This window comes from Somniosus microcephalus, chromosome 12 (genome assembly GCF_052327205.1).
Source record: "Somniosus microcephalus isolate GS21.2 chromosome 12, FLI_Smic_1.0, whole genome shotgun sequence".
Classification (NCBI taxonomy): Eukaryota; Metazoa; Chordata; class Chondrichthyes; order Squaliformes; family Somniosidae; genus Somniosus; species Somniosus microcephalus.
The window spans coordinates 79,043,639-79,058,624 of NC_140998.1; the positions used below are offsets into that span (position 1 = coordinate 79,043,639).

The window sequence follows — 14,986 nt, forward strand, 5'->3', positions numbered from 1 at the left end:
CTTTTAAAAATACAGGAGACATACGAAGTGCTTTGTGCAAAAAATGCTCTCTTTTCTTTAAAAAAGTTTAAAGAAGAAAAAAGTATAGAATTCTAATAGAATATTAGGTAGCACTTTGAACAATTCTTTTGTTAATCTTCTTTAGAAAAGGTTTTTCCATTTCACTGCATGCAGTTAACCTTTCATACGGATTCTGGTTCACAGAACTCCATTCAAGCCACACAATGACAAAGCAAATCACCTTCAACAGTCCTGCCCGCAGCTGGAGAACAAAGTAATAATGGCCCAGAGAAGTTCCTATGCAAACAATCTAAAGCACAGAAAAAAATCTCAAACTGGTTTCTTCAAGAGATCATTTATATGTTCCCTACTCAGGAATTAAAAAATAATCCAGGCAAACCAATCCTACCACCGTTGTCCAGAATCACCACTAGCAAAGGGATAAAATGCAGACTACAGCAAAAGGCTCGTTAGGCGACCTGGATTTTTAAGCCACTAAAACATCATTGTAATTTTCCTTGTATTATTCAGGTAGTAGCTCCTATGCTCCCAGCTACACTGTACTTTTCACAGTGGTGCAGTGTAATCTGATCCACTACAGTAATGTACATGCAGTAAAGATTGCCAATTTCACAGCAAAGTAAAATTCAGCTTTGGTAGCGAGATCACCTAGTCAGGACAGGACTTGGCTCCAGAGATTCAGGAGGCCCGTCACTAGTGGTGGGTGGCAAGAGTGATGGGGAATAAAAGCACTCCATCGTGAAGACATCTAAGACTTGCCAGGGGATGTTGTAGGCTTAACAAGATGAGAGAGAGAGGCACACAAAAAAAGGAAGAGTCTTATTTGAATTTGATATTTCTTGTGGGATCTGGAGACAGCACCAAAAAGAATCTAGGTCATTGTTCAAAGAGGTGAAAAATGGGTATCCTAGATTGAAAGCATCCTGATATTTTTAAAAAATGCATAAAACATCTTGTGGTCCAATTTTTTTTGTCAAAAAGTGATTTTTCTCATCTCCTTTGCAAGGAAAACAACAATTTTAAAAGTCAGAGAAAAAAAGAGGGAAAAAAAAGATTCCTAGCAGAGACACATATACAGCAGAAGTTGCAGGGGTGCATGAATCCAGTCCCTACAATCAGACAGACAGTCACCTTGTTGAACCAGTGAGTAAACGCACTGCATGCTATGATATCGAGCCATACCGACCAGGAAGGTTAGTGAGCCTCCTGTACCTCTGGAGAGAGACTGGACTTCACTCTGGAGTCAAGTCACAGCCCAAAATTCCATCTTTAGTTGGTGATTTGTGCTGAATCCAGATGTCGCTCAGTGCCACCTCCCACTGGTTTAATTTGGCACCAAATGATGTCAAAAATGTTATGCATTCACGGACCCGTGCTCAACTGTCGGTTCAATCTTGGGTCTATGCCCTCAGCTAATCTCAGCTGGGACAAATCACCTCAAGTGGCCCTTAGGCAGCCAGGAGGCAAACACACAGTTAGAATTCCCACTCCAGATCACCATCTACTGACACCTGTTTGATTCAGATAAGGACAAGACTGGCTTATGCTACAATAGTTGCACAGTTGAATAGCCCATCAATATACTAGAGGACTACTACTGTCCATAGATCCATGACCAGCAAGAACCATCAGCAAGGAGGAGAGGGAAAAAAACTGCTTTATGTGGCTCCCCTCTTGATCTTTCTGATATATACACAAATGAAGTATGTGCTTCAACACTAGCCATGCACTGCATGCATTTTCATGTCCATCCTGGTGGGGTGTGTCACAATCATACGGCCTATTGGTACAAAACTGAAGATGATTTTCTACTGAGGACCCAGACCTCAGAACTGGAGTTCACCCAAACAAGATTCACTTAAGAGTTTGAATCTAGAGAGAAGGCTTAAGGTGGATTAAAAACTTAGGTTCTTTAGATGAGGGGGAAGTGTTCATCTCATTGCAATACTTCTCATTCACCTTCATCAAGTATTACATCTATACCAGGAACAATGATGCATTACTTGGGCTATAGATCTGGTCTATGACTATCTCCAGCTGAAAACTGGCAAAACTGAGGCCATCCTCTTCAGCTCCCATCAGTGCATCTGTACCTTTAGCCTCAATTCCATCAACCTCCCTCAGTTCAAACCGAGTCAAGGAGATGGAACCTGGCTGTCTGGTTCAATCTCAAGTTTGGCTTACTCCCTCATATCGCTCCATTACCAACACTCTTTCTTCCATCTCTGCAACATTGCCAGCCATCTCACCCCTTTTGCTGCCAAAACTCGAGCTCAGGTCTTCATCACTCAAGGCTCTAATGCCGTTAGCTTCAAGCTCATGCAAAACATCACAGTCCCACACCTGCACCAGATTCCGCATTCCCCATCACCATTATCCTCTCCCATTACTGGTTCTCAGTGTGTTGATTATTAAATTCTCATCAGGCTTCAAATCTCTCCATGACCTCATCACCACATTCTACTTTTACAATCTCTTCCTGCATTACGACCCTGTATGCAAGCCTTCACTTCTCAACACCAGACTTCTCTTCATCCTCAGTGTCCATGCATCCTTTCACTTCTTATTCTATAGTGCTCTTCCTGCACAATAAATAAATCTATATACAGGAAACGCTCTTTTAACCAGCACCTAAATATCTGGAAATCTCTCTTAACTGGCTAAATTCAGGAGTAGGTTCAGGTAAGTTTTACTATATATTAGTGGCCATGTAACTGGGGTTCCTGGATGTGTGGCCATGTAACCGGGGTTCCTGCACTTGTGGCCGTGCAACAGGGACTTCTGGATCTGTGGCCGTGTAACCGGGGCTCCTGTACCTGTGGCCGTGTACGGGACTCTCGTACCTTGGTAAGTATACCTCTCTGTAATCCAGACTTTTTGATCAACCGGCACCACGCCGGCCCCAGATTTTAAAAAAAAAGTTTCCTGTAAATGCAAGTTATTGTTCTAGATCTCTGTGGCCAAAACTTGTAACTGAAGAGAAGATCAATAGTAAATGGATGCCAAGCGTACTTAAACTAAGTCAAGAAAGCATTTAAAATAACTGACCTGTCAAATGCAAATTATTCAAATAAAGTCGATACCAAAGACCACCAGGACACAAAAAAAAGCAATTTCATAGGCATAAAGTTTGTGTATTACAAAATCACATCATGCTCCTCCAGTGGCTTAGCAGGTAAATGCACTGAGCCACACAGACCAGGAATCTGTCAGGTTTGAGCCTTTGTCTGTGCCAAATTAACAAATTGCAACCTGATAATCTAAATCCCAGGGTACTTAAGGAAGTGGCCCTAGAAATAGTTGATGCTTTGCTGATCATCTTCCAACATTCGATGGAATCTGGAACAGTACCCATGGATTGGAGGGTAGCTAATGTTACCCCACTGTTCAAAAAAGGTGGGAGAGAGAAAATGGGGAATTACAGACCGGTAAGCCTGACATCAGTAGTGGGGAAAATGCTAGAGTCCATTATAAAAGATGTAACAGCAGAGCACTTGGAAAACAGTGACAGGATCGGACAAAGTCAACATGGATTTACAAAAGGTAAATCGTGCTTGACTAATCTACTGGAATTTTTTGAGGATGTAACTGGTAAAATAGATAAGGGAGAACCAGTAGATGTGGTGTATTTGGACTTTCAGAAGGCTTTCGATAAGGTCCCGCATAAGAGATTAGCGTATAAAGTTAAGACACATGGGATTGGGGGCAAGGTATTGACTTGGATAGAGAACTGGTTGGCAGACAGAAAGCAAAGAGTTGGAATAAACGGGTCTTTTTCCAAGTGGCAGGCAGTGACTAGTGGGGTACCACAGGGATTGGTCCTTGGACCCCAGCTATTCACAATATATATTAATTATCTAGACAAGGGAACTAGATGTAATATCTCCAAATTTGCAGACAACACAAAGCTGGGTGGGCGTGTGTGCTGTGAGGAGGATGCCGAGAAACTCCAGGATGATTTGGACAGGTTGGGTGATTGGGCAAAAGCATGGCAGATGCAATATAACGTGGATAAATGTGAGGTTATCCACTTTGGTGGCAAAAACAGGAAGGCAGGTTATTATCTGAATGGCAATAGATTGGGAGAAGGGGAAGTGCAACGAGACCTGGGCGTCCTTGTGCACCAGTCGCTGAAGGTAAGCATGCAGGTGCAGCAGGCGGTTAAGAAGGCAAATGGCATGTTGGCCTTCGTAGCGAGGGTTTGAGTACAGGAACAAGGATGTCTTGCTGCAGTTATACAGGGCCTTGGTGAGACCACATCTTGAGTATTGTGTGCAGTTTTGGTCGCCTTGTCTGAGGAAGGATTTTCTTGCCATGGAAGGAGTTCAGCGAAGATTCACCAGGCTGATACCTGGGATGGCAGGAATGACGTAGGAGGAGAGATTGGGTCGATTGGGCTTGTACTCGCTGGAATATAGACGAATGAGAGGGGATCTCATTGAAACTTATAAAATTCTGACAGGACTGGACAGACTAGATGCAGGAAGGATGTTCCCGATTGTCGGGGAGTCCAGAACCAGGGGTCACAGTCTAAGGGTAAGGGGTAGGCCATTTAGGACAGAGATGAGGAGAAATTTCTTCACCCAGAGAGTGGGGAACCTGTGGCATCCTCTACCACAGAAGGCAGTAGAGGCCAATACATTAAATATATTCAAGGAGTTGGATATAGGGGTATGGGGACAAAGCAGGGACCGGGTACTGAATTTGGACGATCAGCCATGATCGCATTGAATGGCGGAGCAGGCTCGAGGGGCCGAATGGCCTACTCCTGCTCCTCTCTTCTATGTTTCTATGCAACCAATTTCGTAGTAGGGGCAATACAAATCTCCCAAGGAAAAAATGCTCCCAGTTTCATTCATTATCTAATATTGCTGAGGATCCGGCTTGGCTGTGACCCCCTTTGCAAAGCTAAATTGCCTGCTACACTGTCTAGATTCACAGGCGAAGAATTTCCACCGAGCAGGGAACCAGAGGGCTGCTTGCATCCATGGAACCATACTAGAGTCTGCAGCTTCTGCAAAGGAGCGAAGAAATCTGGGTTTTTTTAAAGTTTGACCAGCACAATTGATTACATAAGAAATAGAAGCAGGAGTAGGCCAATCGGCCCCTCGAGCCTGCTCCGCCATTCAATAAGATCATGGCTGATTTGATCCTAACCTCAAATCTACTTCCACTCTCCATCCCACCCGAACCCATGCGATCTCCCGGAAGAGGCGAAAAACCAGATAAAAGCCCAATGGCCAATTTGGGAGAAAAAATCTGGGAAATTCCTCTCTGACCCATCTAGGCGATCAAAACTCGTCCAGTAGATCACTCTGTCCCTGTATTTCCTGCAGTAGTTACCTTCTGTAAAAGATGATCTCCACCCCAGCAAGGAACAGGCCCAATTTACTCTTGAAGGACTCCTAGCTGGCAGTCTGTTCCCGAGGTCTCCACTAATCCCTGCGAATAGAACCATCTCCTGAAATCTAACAGAATTAGAACACAAGTAGTAGGAGCAGGACCAGGCTACACAGCCCCTGGGCCCGCTCCGCCACCCACAGGGTCATGACTGATCCGAACCTAGACTCATGTCCAATTTCCTGCCCGCTCCCCGTAACCCCTAATTCCCTTTACTTCTAGGAAACTGTCTATTTCTGTTTTAAATTTATTTAATGATGTAGATTCCACCGCTTTCTGGGGCAGCAAATTCCACAGACCCACTACCCTCTGAGTGAAGAAGTAATTACACAGATTACCATATCTACTTCAGAGCCACTGCTTTAAATACAAGATGATACTGCAATTTTGGATCAGATTATTCTGTATTTCCATTGTGGGACATTTATGATTATTTTACAAGACCAGTTTCAAATTGAAAGTTACAATATACTGTACAACTCTCATACCCCCAAAATTATTTTCTCTGCAAAATATTTACCCATTTCCCTCTAGAATCTGCTCGCACTATCTCTACTGTCGTCACATATATTTATAACAGTGTAAATTAGTTAAATATAAATTACCCAGTCACCCGCTCTCCAACTGAACTGGAGTCAGTATCCCCTTGTTGTAGAGTTTATTATTTCAAACATATATTAGGATTCAAATCATTAGTATCCTTTAGAATACTTCAGTAACTGCTCCATGAATCTTCAATGTAAACATTCCCAGTTGCCATAGCCTTTTACCTCAGGTGCCAAATCCAAGGAATCAGTTTAACTGCCCTTCACTTATCACTCTTCAATACAGAATGCTTCCTGGTATCATGACCAGAGCTGGCTGGACCAATATGTTATACAAACTCAATCACTTCCTCGGACTTCAGCTCCAGAGCTGATTTTCAGAGTTTTGGGTCATCAGTGGAGGGCCTCGTTCACCAGCCATGTATAGTTGGAGATGGGGTGGCGGGGGGCAGGAAAGAGAGGAGGAAATGCCTGATGAAGTGATTGGAGTTCTTTAAGAAAATAACAGACCTGGACTATATATTTAGATTCTATTAAAATGTTTCCACGCAGTGCCATACTGGAGATTGGCCCATAAGACATAGTATTGTTGGGGGGGTGGGGGGTGGGGAAAGAGGGGGTGGAAATAGAGAAAGAAAACAAAAAAGTTTATAGTCTGAGAGAGAGAAAATAAAGGGTAGATGTAGTTTGCAAGCGGCGGGCAAGGTTTCCCGTGCTGTTAGTGGAGAGTCTCACTCACGTATATTATGTTGCCCACACTTTCCAAATGTGTAGTCAGTTTGTTTGGGGGGGGGGGGGGGGGGGGGGGGAGCTCCAGTATGGCACTGTGTGGAAAAACTGGCACTGCCCAACTGATTTTCTTACATTAAAAAAAGGATTCAACCGCTAACACAAGCTGAGCTGATCTTTTCAACAACCATCCTCAATCCCTCGTTTGTGTTTTGTCCTGTAGACAAATATCACTTAGCTTATAAACTCCCTGTTTATTTCCCTTCATTTATCCATATATAAATGCTATATATTTATCAACACAACTTCCTAATTTATCCAAACACCTTTGTATTTGGCCCACTTGTTCAGTGTGATTTACATGGTGACCCCCCCAGTTTGGTATTGCAAATCTGAAGAGCTTGGTTTTGTCCCTGCTTTCTGTTCATGTGCAAGCACAGATCTCCAACAGTACCACACTAATCACTTTCTTCCAAAGTGATAGCGACCTTTGATTTTCCTCGGATTCTATTTACAATGCATTTGATAAATCAATCTCTCTCTCTCGATGACCAATCTCCTGCATGGCCATGTGTAAAAAGCTTTGCTAGAATCTAAATGGCCCAGAAATTCCAGAACGGGGCTTGCCGCGCGTGCAAGCCCCGTATTTACACTTACCCCGCGCTACTGACGATCAGCTCCAGGGACGCCTGGACTTGGTGAATGAAAAAGAAGAATCCCGGGCAGCGTATGACGTCACGCCGCCCAAGAGTGCAGCCAGCGCGAAGCCAGGAGCGTGCAGTGTAAGTGAGACACGCCCCTTGAGGTCTCAGTTTCACTGGACACGCCCCCAATGTTTCTGTCAAGCTGCTAAGGATTTTTACATGCAAAGCAGCAGTTTAAATAGGTTTTTGGAAGTTTTTTTGAAGATTTTGGTAACTTTTATAAACTTTTTAAAATGTTTACATTATTTTGAGTAATCTGAAGTAGTTTTAAAGAGAATTAAAGCAATTTAAAGACTTTTAAAAGCCCTAAAAGAATTTTTTTAATTCCATTTATTTATTTAGCAATGTCGTCGTCATACGTGTCTTCACACTGTTCCCTTTGGGGAACTGTATGAAGTGGTGGAAGGATTTATGGCTGTGATTAACGCTCATTCCGTGACCGTAACCATCTTTGAACCAGCCATTAGGGCGGTTAGTCCTATGGCGGGAGGGTTTTACGGGCTCCCACAAGCTATACAAGGAGGGGGGGCCACCCACACCCACGGACGCAAATATCCCACTGGATGTCAACCCAGAATTTAGAGCCGGAGCTCCGACTCCACTTGCCGGGACTGTCTGGAGCGGGGTTCGAAACCCTACCCTGATCTGGCCCAGCGGCGGGGATCCTACCGCTATGACAAAGGCCCAATCCGATTAGCAACGTGAAATGGCAGCATAGGGCTCCAGTCACGGGGAGGGAAAAGGCGCAGGAAACGTATCGGTGTCACCTTTTGTGCGGAGTGGGCCTTTTGCGTAGCAGTAAGCATCCCCGCCGCTGGGCCAGAAGGAGTAGGGTTTTGAACCCCACTCCAGACAGTCCCGGCAAGTGGAGTCGGAGTTCCAACTTTAAATTCTGGGTGGACATCCAGCGGGATACTTGCGTCCGTGGGTGTTGGTGGCCCCCCCCCCCCTCAGATGGGTTGTGGGAGCCCGTAAAACCCTCCCGCCATAGGACTAACCACCCTAATGGCTGGTTCAAAGATGGTTACGGTCACGTAATGAGCGTTAATCACGGCCATAAATCCTTCCACCACTTCATACAGTTCCCCAAAGGAAACAGTGTGAAGACACGTACGATGATGACCTCTTGCGCAATGCACCTCCTTGGACCCTCAGTCGCAGATGCGAGGGGGCAAGTCGTGCAATTGTTAAATTTTTCATTTTATTGACATGTAAAATGTTGGCCCAGTAATTCCCTTCCAACTGCGCGAGTACGGTCGGGGGTACTTACGCATCTGGCCGGATGAAATGCCGGTTTTCAGCATGCACAGTGCTTTTGGGGAAAACCGGCATTTCCTGTCCTCTGAACGAAGGGGTTCAGAGGCAGAACGCGTGCGACTGCACAGGCAGCGCGTGCGCAGTATAATTCGCCGCTTTCATTACTGCTTTCATTGAGGTCAAGTCCTTACAACTTACACATGAAAAAAGCATGGGTACAGTTGCTCCAGAGGCTGCGGAGGAAGATATTTCTTATCGTGGAGCTTCTGAAAGTATGTATGTCTGTATATATTCCTTTGCGTGTTATGTATATATTCCTTTACTTATGTGTATGAATGTATTATTTAATTATGACTTTCAGAGAAAGTAACTTATTGGAAAATCATAATTAAAAACATACATTCATAGTAAAGGAATATAAAACATACATACATATACGTAAAGGAATATATGTGGACATACATACATAACTCATTCTCACATTCCATTCACACAGCCACAATTGCTCCTTCTACCTACCGTTCTGAAAACCTTAAAAAAAAAAAAAAATTTTAACTTTAAAACTTACTTAAAATTTCTTAAAATAACTTCCCTCCCTTTCCCAAACAAAAATATTGCATTTCAGAAGCTCCACGATAAAATGTTTCTTCCTCCGCAGCCAATGAACCACTTTACACTTGCTTTTTTCAAGTGTAACTTCTGAGGACTTACCCTCACGGATTTCATGAATGAAATCTACGAAGTTCACTGCGCAAGCACTGCCTGTGCAGTCGCACGCGCTCGAGGTCTGGAAATGCCGGCGTTCCCCGCATGCGCTGTTCATGCTGAACGCCGGCATTTCCAACGGCCAGATGCGTGAGTACCCCGAGCGCACTCACGCCTTTGGCCGCGAATTTCTGGCCCAATATATGGCCCACCATCTTCACTATTTCTTCAAAGAACACAAAGTATAGGGAATGACTCTCTTCTATAAAGATTTACCAACCCCTTATTATTGTACATTTATCTATAATTTACATTATGCTCTCCTTCAGGATTCCTCTAATATTTTATTTGCTCCCAATGCCAGACTCATTGCCCTGTAGCATCATCTGAACAGGCTTTATAAAAATCAGCACTATGCTCTACTGTCTCTAATCCTAGGGAATCACATTAATTTTCAATGATTCCCCAAATATATCCACCAGAAAAGGGGAAATTTCATTAGCTACTTCTTTAAGTATCCTAGTATGCAGTTTATCTAGGTCAGATGCCTGCCCATCACCTCTTATGAATTACAAATATTTTCTTGTTTAGGCCCTGGAAATACTACTTCTGTATTAGGTAACCTACGTCAAGTATTCTTTCCTCCGCATTCCACTTTTCAGAAAAAAATGTTCTAGCCTGTTCGTTGTTCTGATAAAATGAATATGTCTAACTGATTTCTGACTGTTCCCCCACCCATGTCAGGAAATTTTCCACCTGCTCCATTATGTCCTTTACCCTGCTATCTGGAAGTCATCACACAGATTCAGTACTTAAGACACAGTTGCATCACAAGCCATCTATGCACCTAATTAGCAAATCCCCTACAGCTACCACCACGGGTGGACTGGCTCCACTGGAAGAACACAAGATTCTCTCAGAAAACAAGGGGGTTGATAAAACAGCACTATGGGGCCCTCAGGAAATCTCCCAATTTCCCACATGACCAATCTGCCAGACCTGTCTTGTTGCAACAGGCAGCCTCATCCCTGTATTATAGTACCTGATTATTCATCCTGTGTCAAGACATATGCTGAATAAGTCCAGACTTCTAAAGGTGTTCTAGATCAGCATCTCGTCTTCTCTTGCTCCCCTGCATGTCGCCACCCAATACCTCTATGCTGCGTAATCCAATTATCTTGGTCCCTCTCACACTATGGGAATGCACATTATAGAGAACTTTCCATCTTCTGTACATTATGTGTAGCCAGCTGGTCCTCAAACTCAATGTCGTTTTCTGAGTGGCAGGCAGTGACTAGTGGGGTACTGCAGGGATCGGTCCTAGGACCCCAGCTAGTCACAATATATATTAATGATCTAGACGAGGGAACTAGTTGCAATATCTCCAAGTTTGCAGACGACACAAAGCTGGGTGGGCGTGTGCACTGTGAGGAGGATGCCGAGAAACTCCAGTATGATTTGGACAGGTTGGGTGATTGGGCAGATGCATGGCAGATGCAGTATAATGTGGATAAATGTGAGGTTATCCACTTTAGGGGCAAAAACAGGAAGGCAGATTATTATCTGAATGGCAATAGATTGGGAGAAGGGGAAGTGCAACGAGACCTGGGTGTCCTTGTACACCAGTCGCTGAAGGTAAGCATGCAGGTGCAGCAGGCGGTTAAGGAGGCAAATGGTATGTTGGCCTTCGTAGCGAGAGGGTTCGAGTACAGGAACAAGGATGTGTTGCTGCAGTTGTACAGGGCCATGGTGAGACCACACCTTGAGTATTGTGTGCAGTTTTGGTCGCCTTATCTGAGGAAGGATGTTCTTGCAACGAAGATTCACTAGACTGATACCTGGGATGGCAGGAATTACGTATGAGGAGAGATGAGGTCGATTAGGCTTATACTTGCTGGAGTTTAGAAGAATGAGAGGGGATCTCATTGAAACTTATAAAATTCTAACAGGACTAGATGCAGGAAGAATGTTCCCGATGGCAGGGGAGTCCAGAACCAGTGGTCACAGTCTAAGGATAAGAGATAAGCCATTTAGGACAGAGATGAGGAGGAATTTCTTTACCCAGAGAGTGGGGAACCTGTGGAATTCTCTACCACAGAAGGCAATTGAGGCCAATTCATTAAATATATTCAAGAAGGAGTTGGATATATTTCTTAAGGCTAAAGGGATCAAGGGATATGGGGAGAAGGCAGGGGCAGGGTACTGAGTTTGGATGATCAGCCATGATCTCACTGAATGGCGGAGCAGGCTCGATGGGCCGAATGGCCTACTCCTGCTCCTATCTTCAATGTTTCTAATGGCCCTCTACTTAAGCAATACAACCTCTTAAATGCCTCATGTATACACACTCTTCTAGGACACTCTCTGGATCCAGGATAGCTCATCGTACATGTGACATGACAGGTTGGCCCTCTGACCATTCCTACAATAAAAACTGCAGTGCTACTCATCTTTAAATCTTCTAGGATATGCGTCTCCATTCCCGATTCTCTTATTTTGATGGGAGAGCAATTTACATCTCATTTGTTTTAACAGAACAAAAAAGTAGTTGTTGCTTCACAAACAAAACTTATCTATGCCAGTCCTTTACAAATGCTTATCTATGCCAGTCATTTACATATTACAAAGGCTCCTTGGGGATAAAATAAAAGTTACTGAGTGTAGTTTACACTGCTACCCGTTATGAAGCCACTTTATCTTTAAAGATTAAATCTGTTGTATATTACATGCATGTAGTCACTGCCATGCCAAGCTTCACATACCAAAATTGTATGTAACCTATTTTTTTTATAAAAGGCAAGATGCTTGGTCATCGAACAAGCCTTAACCCAGTTATGATAATCATTAAACAAGGCAACTGATCATCTTGTATCAGCAAAGCAGTAGGGGAGGGCTATGGTGAGGACAAGACTAGCTAGAACACAATCCATAAAAGTAGTCAATTTTCTGTTGCTTGTAAGAGTTAGACCTTGGAATACAATGCATGGTGTAAAATCAAACATAAAATTAAAAAAAGACCGTGGCCCTTCCGACTGCTTGTGATATACCAGAAATAAAAAGTTCAAGACTGGAACATACTTACTAAAAATACATTATGTTCCCTCCCCCAACAGTTTTATTTTACAATTGTAACATATGTAGCCTCAAAGAGATCACTGCTCCAATACAACCATCCATGGTTCAATTAGAATTAGCAATTTTCTTGTGTAAATCTATATACAACACCTCTATTAATCTTTTTAAAATACACATTCTATGAATGTTGGGGGGCGCTGCACCGATTTATCCAACATTACACCATCGGACTTTAAACCACTGAATAACAAAAGTCTTAAAATTAGCGCTGTCGTGATTTGTACGAAAAGGCAAGGGATTTTACATTTTTCCAGTGAGTTTCAACATAACTCAGCCCTCGACTGGCAGCAATTCAGCAGAAAGGAAAATTGGGGTTTGGCTCAACACTCAAATTCTTTCTGTGCACAGCCAACGCATCATTTGGTCGAAACCTGAACCCATACAAGGCATCGTGCAACCGCTATGTCGACAGCATCCATAATGCGTTTTTGGAATCGGTAAAAGTGGGAGACGACACACCCACTAAAATCAGGGCTTACCAAGTTTCTCCACCAGCTTGAGCATCACTCCACCTATGTGCACGTCCCCGGTCACTCGGAGGGAAACATCGCGGCTCAGGTCGGTCACAAGAACATTTAACTCCCATGTCCCATCAGCGTAACAGCCATCCGGCATCCGAATACCGTCCAGTGCCATGTTTTACCTGGGGGGGGGGGGGGGGGAGGGGGAAGAGAAGGACAGTGAAAGACTTACGCTAACTAGCCAAAAAATCATTAACAAGCACTTTAAAACAGACAGGGTAAACTACTGATTGATATGAGTGGTTTATTATTCCAATAAGCCGTTCAGTTCGCCACCCAGACACAGCACATGGTGACAACACAGCAAGACGTGAAGGAAAACAGATTTTGCAACCAATGTAGATTAAATGCAGATCACAAGAGTCAAACTGACAACAAAGATCATCGAATTGAAGGTCTTTGCACGTACAAAGTAACTGCAAGGAGTCGCCTGTCCACTGCTGTGCATTTTCCGTTATAGGGCTTCAAATTACAGTTTGATAGTCACGGCAGTGCTGCAAACCTGTTGAAATCGTTTTATATATATTTTTTTTAAGTTTAATATTCTTGAGAACAAAATGAGACTTAGCAAATGCTATCTTATCCTATTCCTAATATAGCGTGAGAATTGCATCGAGTACGTGGGATACAAACTACCACTTCAAAAGGGCTGATTTATGATAGCAAAATACTGCAGATGTTGGAAATCCGAAATAACAACAAAAAATGCTGGAAAAACTCAGATTTATGACTTTGCAGCTCAATCTGAAACCGATTAAAACACTTCAGTATCAATAACAGGACAAGCCAGGGAAAAGGTCTTTGGAGTATAGCTTTCGCTACAATGCAAATCTTGGGCGTCTTTAAACGCGTTTTCCGTTTTATAAACGATCCTCAATATGAAGCCCATCGTGTCAGACCCCTCCCCGCTTGTCACTGGATCCAGCAGGACAAGGACACCGCTACATTACAGCTTCTCCCCTCAACCCCCCGACAAACAAACAACAACAAAAAAATCCCCCGGACCTGCCCGACCAAAGTCCAAGCCTGAATGGAGGCTGGGCTCCGAAAGTCACCGAGTGTGGCACAGACGACAGAAACGGGGGTGGTGGTGGATGTGGCTCTGCTCGATAGTTAGTCCAGGAGAAATACTGCAAAGATGCAAAAGAAAAAATTACCTCAGAGAATCCACTGCAAGTAATGTTGGCGGTCGCCCAGTAATGGGGAGGTGGGGGTACAATTTAACAGTTTCCCCACAGTGTAGGCGCGGGGAGGGGGGTGGAAAAAGTGTCCAAACTGCCGGCTCTTCGCTTTCCTGCTGGAGGCTTAATGGAGTCAATCCTGGGTTTTTTCCCTCTCTCTCTCTCCCTGCTGGACTTCAACGTCACTCTCCCCTGGCTCTGAAAGTTCAATCTCAGCAGCGGCTGCCGCGCTCGCAACTCACAGCTGCTCATCCATCGCTGCGCTCCGCTCAGCTCAGCCCCCCCGCCCAAACTCACAGGCACCTCTCCTTCTTGTCGCTGTCCGCACCGTGTCCGGTCGCAAGCGGTGCCGTGCTCAGGCTGGCTCCAATTCCGCCAGGCTCCCTCCACTACCAACAATGAAGCCGAGCCTCCGCTGCCTTTTATGGAAATGAGAAGCAGCAGCGCCGCACATCCGGGCCTCGAGCTCCAGGGCTACACACAGGACGACATTCCCGTTAGCAGCGCCCGTCCTGGACAGGCACTCCACTGCGGCGACCGGCTCCACACAACCGGCACGCAATGCAAATATGGAGGCTCAACAGTTACTCTTCTAAGTTTAAAAAGTCCCATTTTTGTACTTTTCTTTCACTTAAAAAAATGCAATTTCCAGCGCTTTAGTTGCCAGGCTAAATTACGCAATTAGTTATGTCATTTTTTTTGAAGGAATTAATCAACGTGGGTTTAATTTTGTTTATGCAATACAGATATGTCGGCCCCACGTCATGCTACAAATACAGCATTATGAA

General features: G+C 44.2%; 1 protein-coding gene across 7 annotated transcripts in view; it reads right to left on the reverse strand.

Annotated features, from left to right (window-relative positions):
* Positions 1-14,677, reverse strand: part of fermt2 (FERM domain containing kindlin 2) — a 153,320-nt gene extending 138,643 nt beyond the window's left edge. For 2 of the 7 annotated variants that reach the window (XM_086003200.1, XM_086003199.1), the window contains exons 1-2: positions 14,175-14,666; positions 12,976-13,139 (exon numbers count right to left, since the gene is read on the reverse strand). In XM_086003200.1, the coding sequence (XP_085859326.1) occupies positions 12,976-13,132 (157 nt within the window). In that variant the 5' untranslated portion in view covers positions 13,133-13,139; positions 14,175-14,666. Of the gene's footprint in view, positions 1-12,975; positions 13,140-14,174 lie in introns of all 7 variants that reach the window. The other 5 variants (XM_086003197.1, XM_086003196.1, XM_086003195.1 and 2 more) reach the window with 5 other exon arrangements.
* Positions 14,678-14,986: the final 309 nt, after the last annotated feature.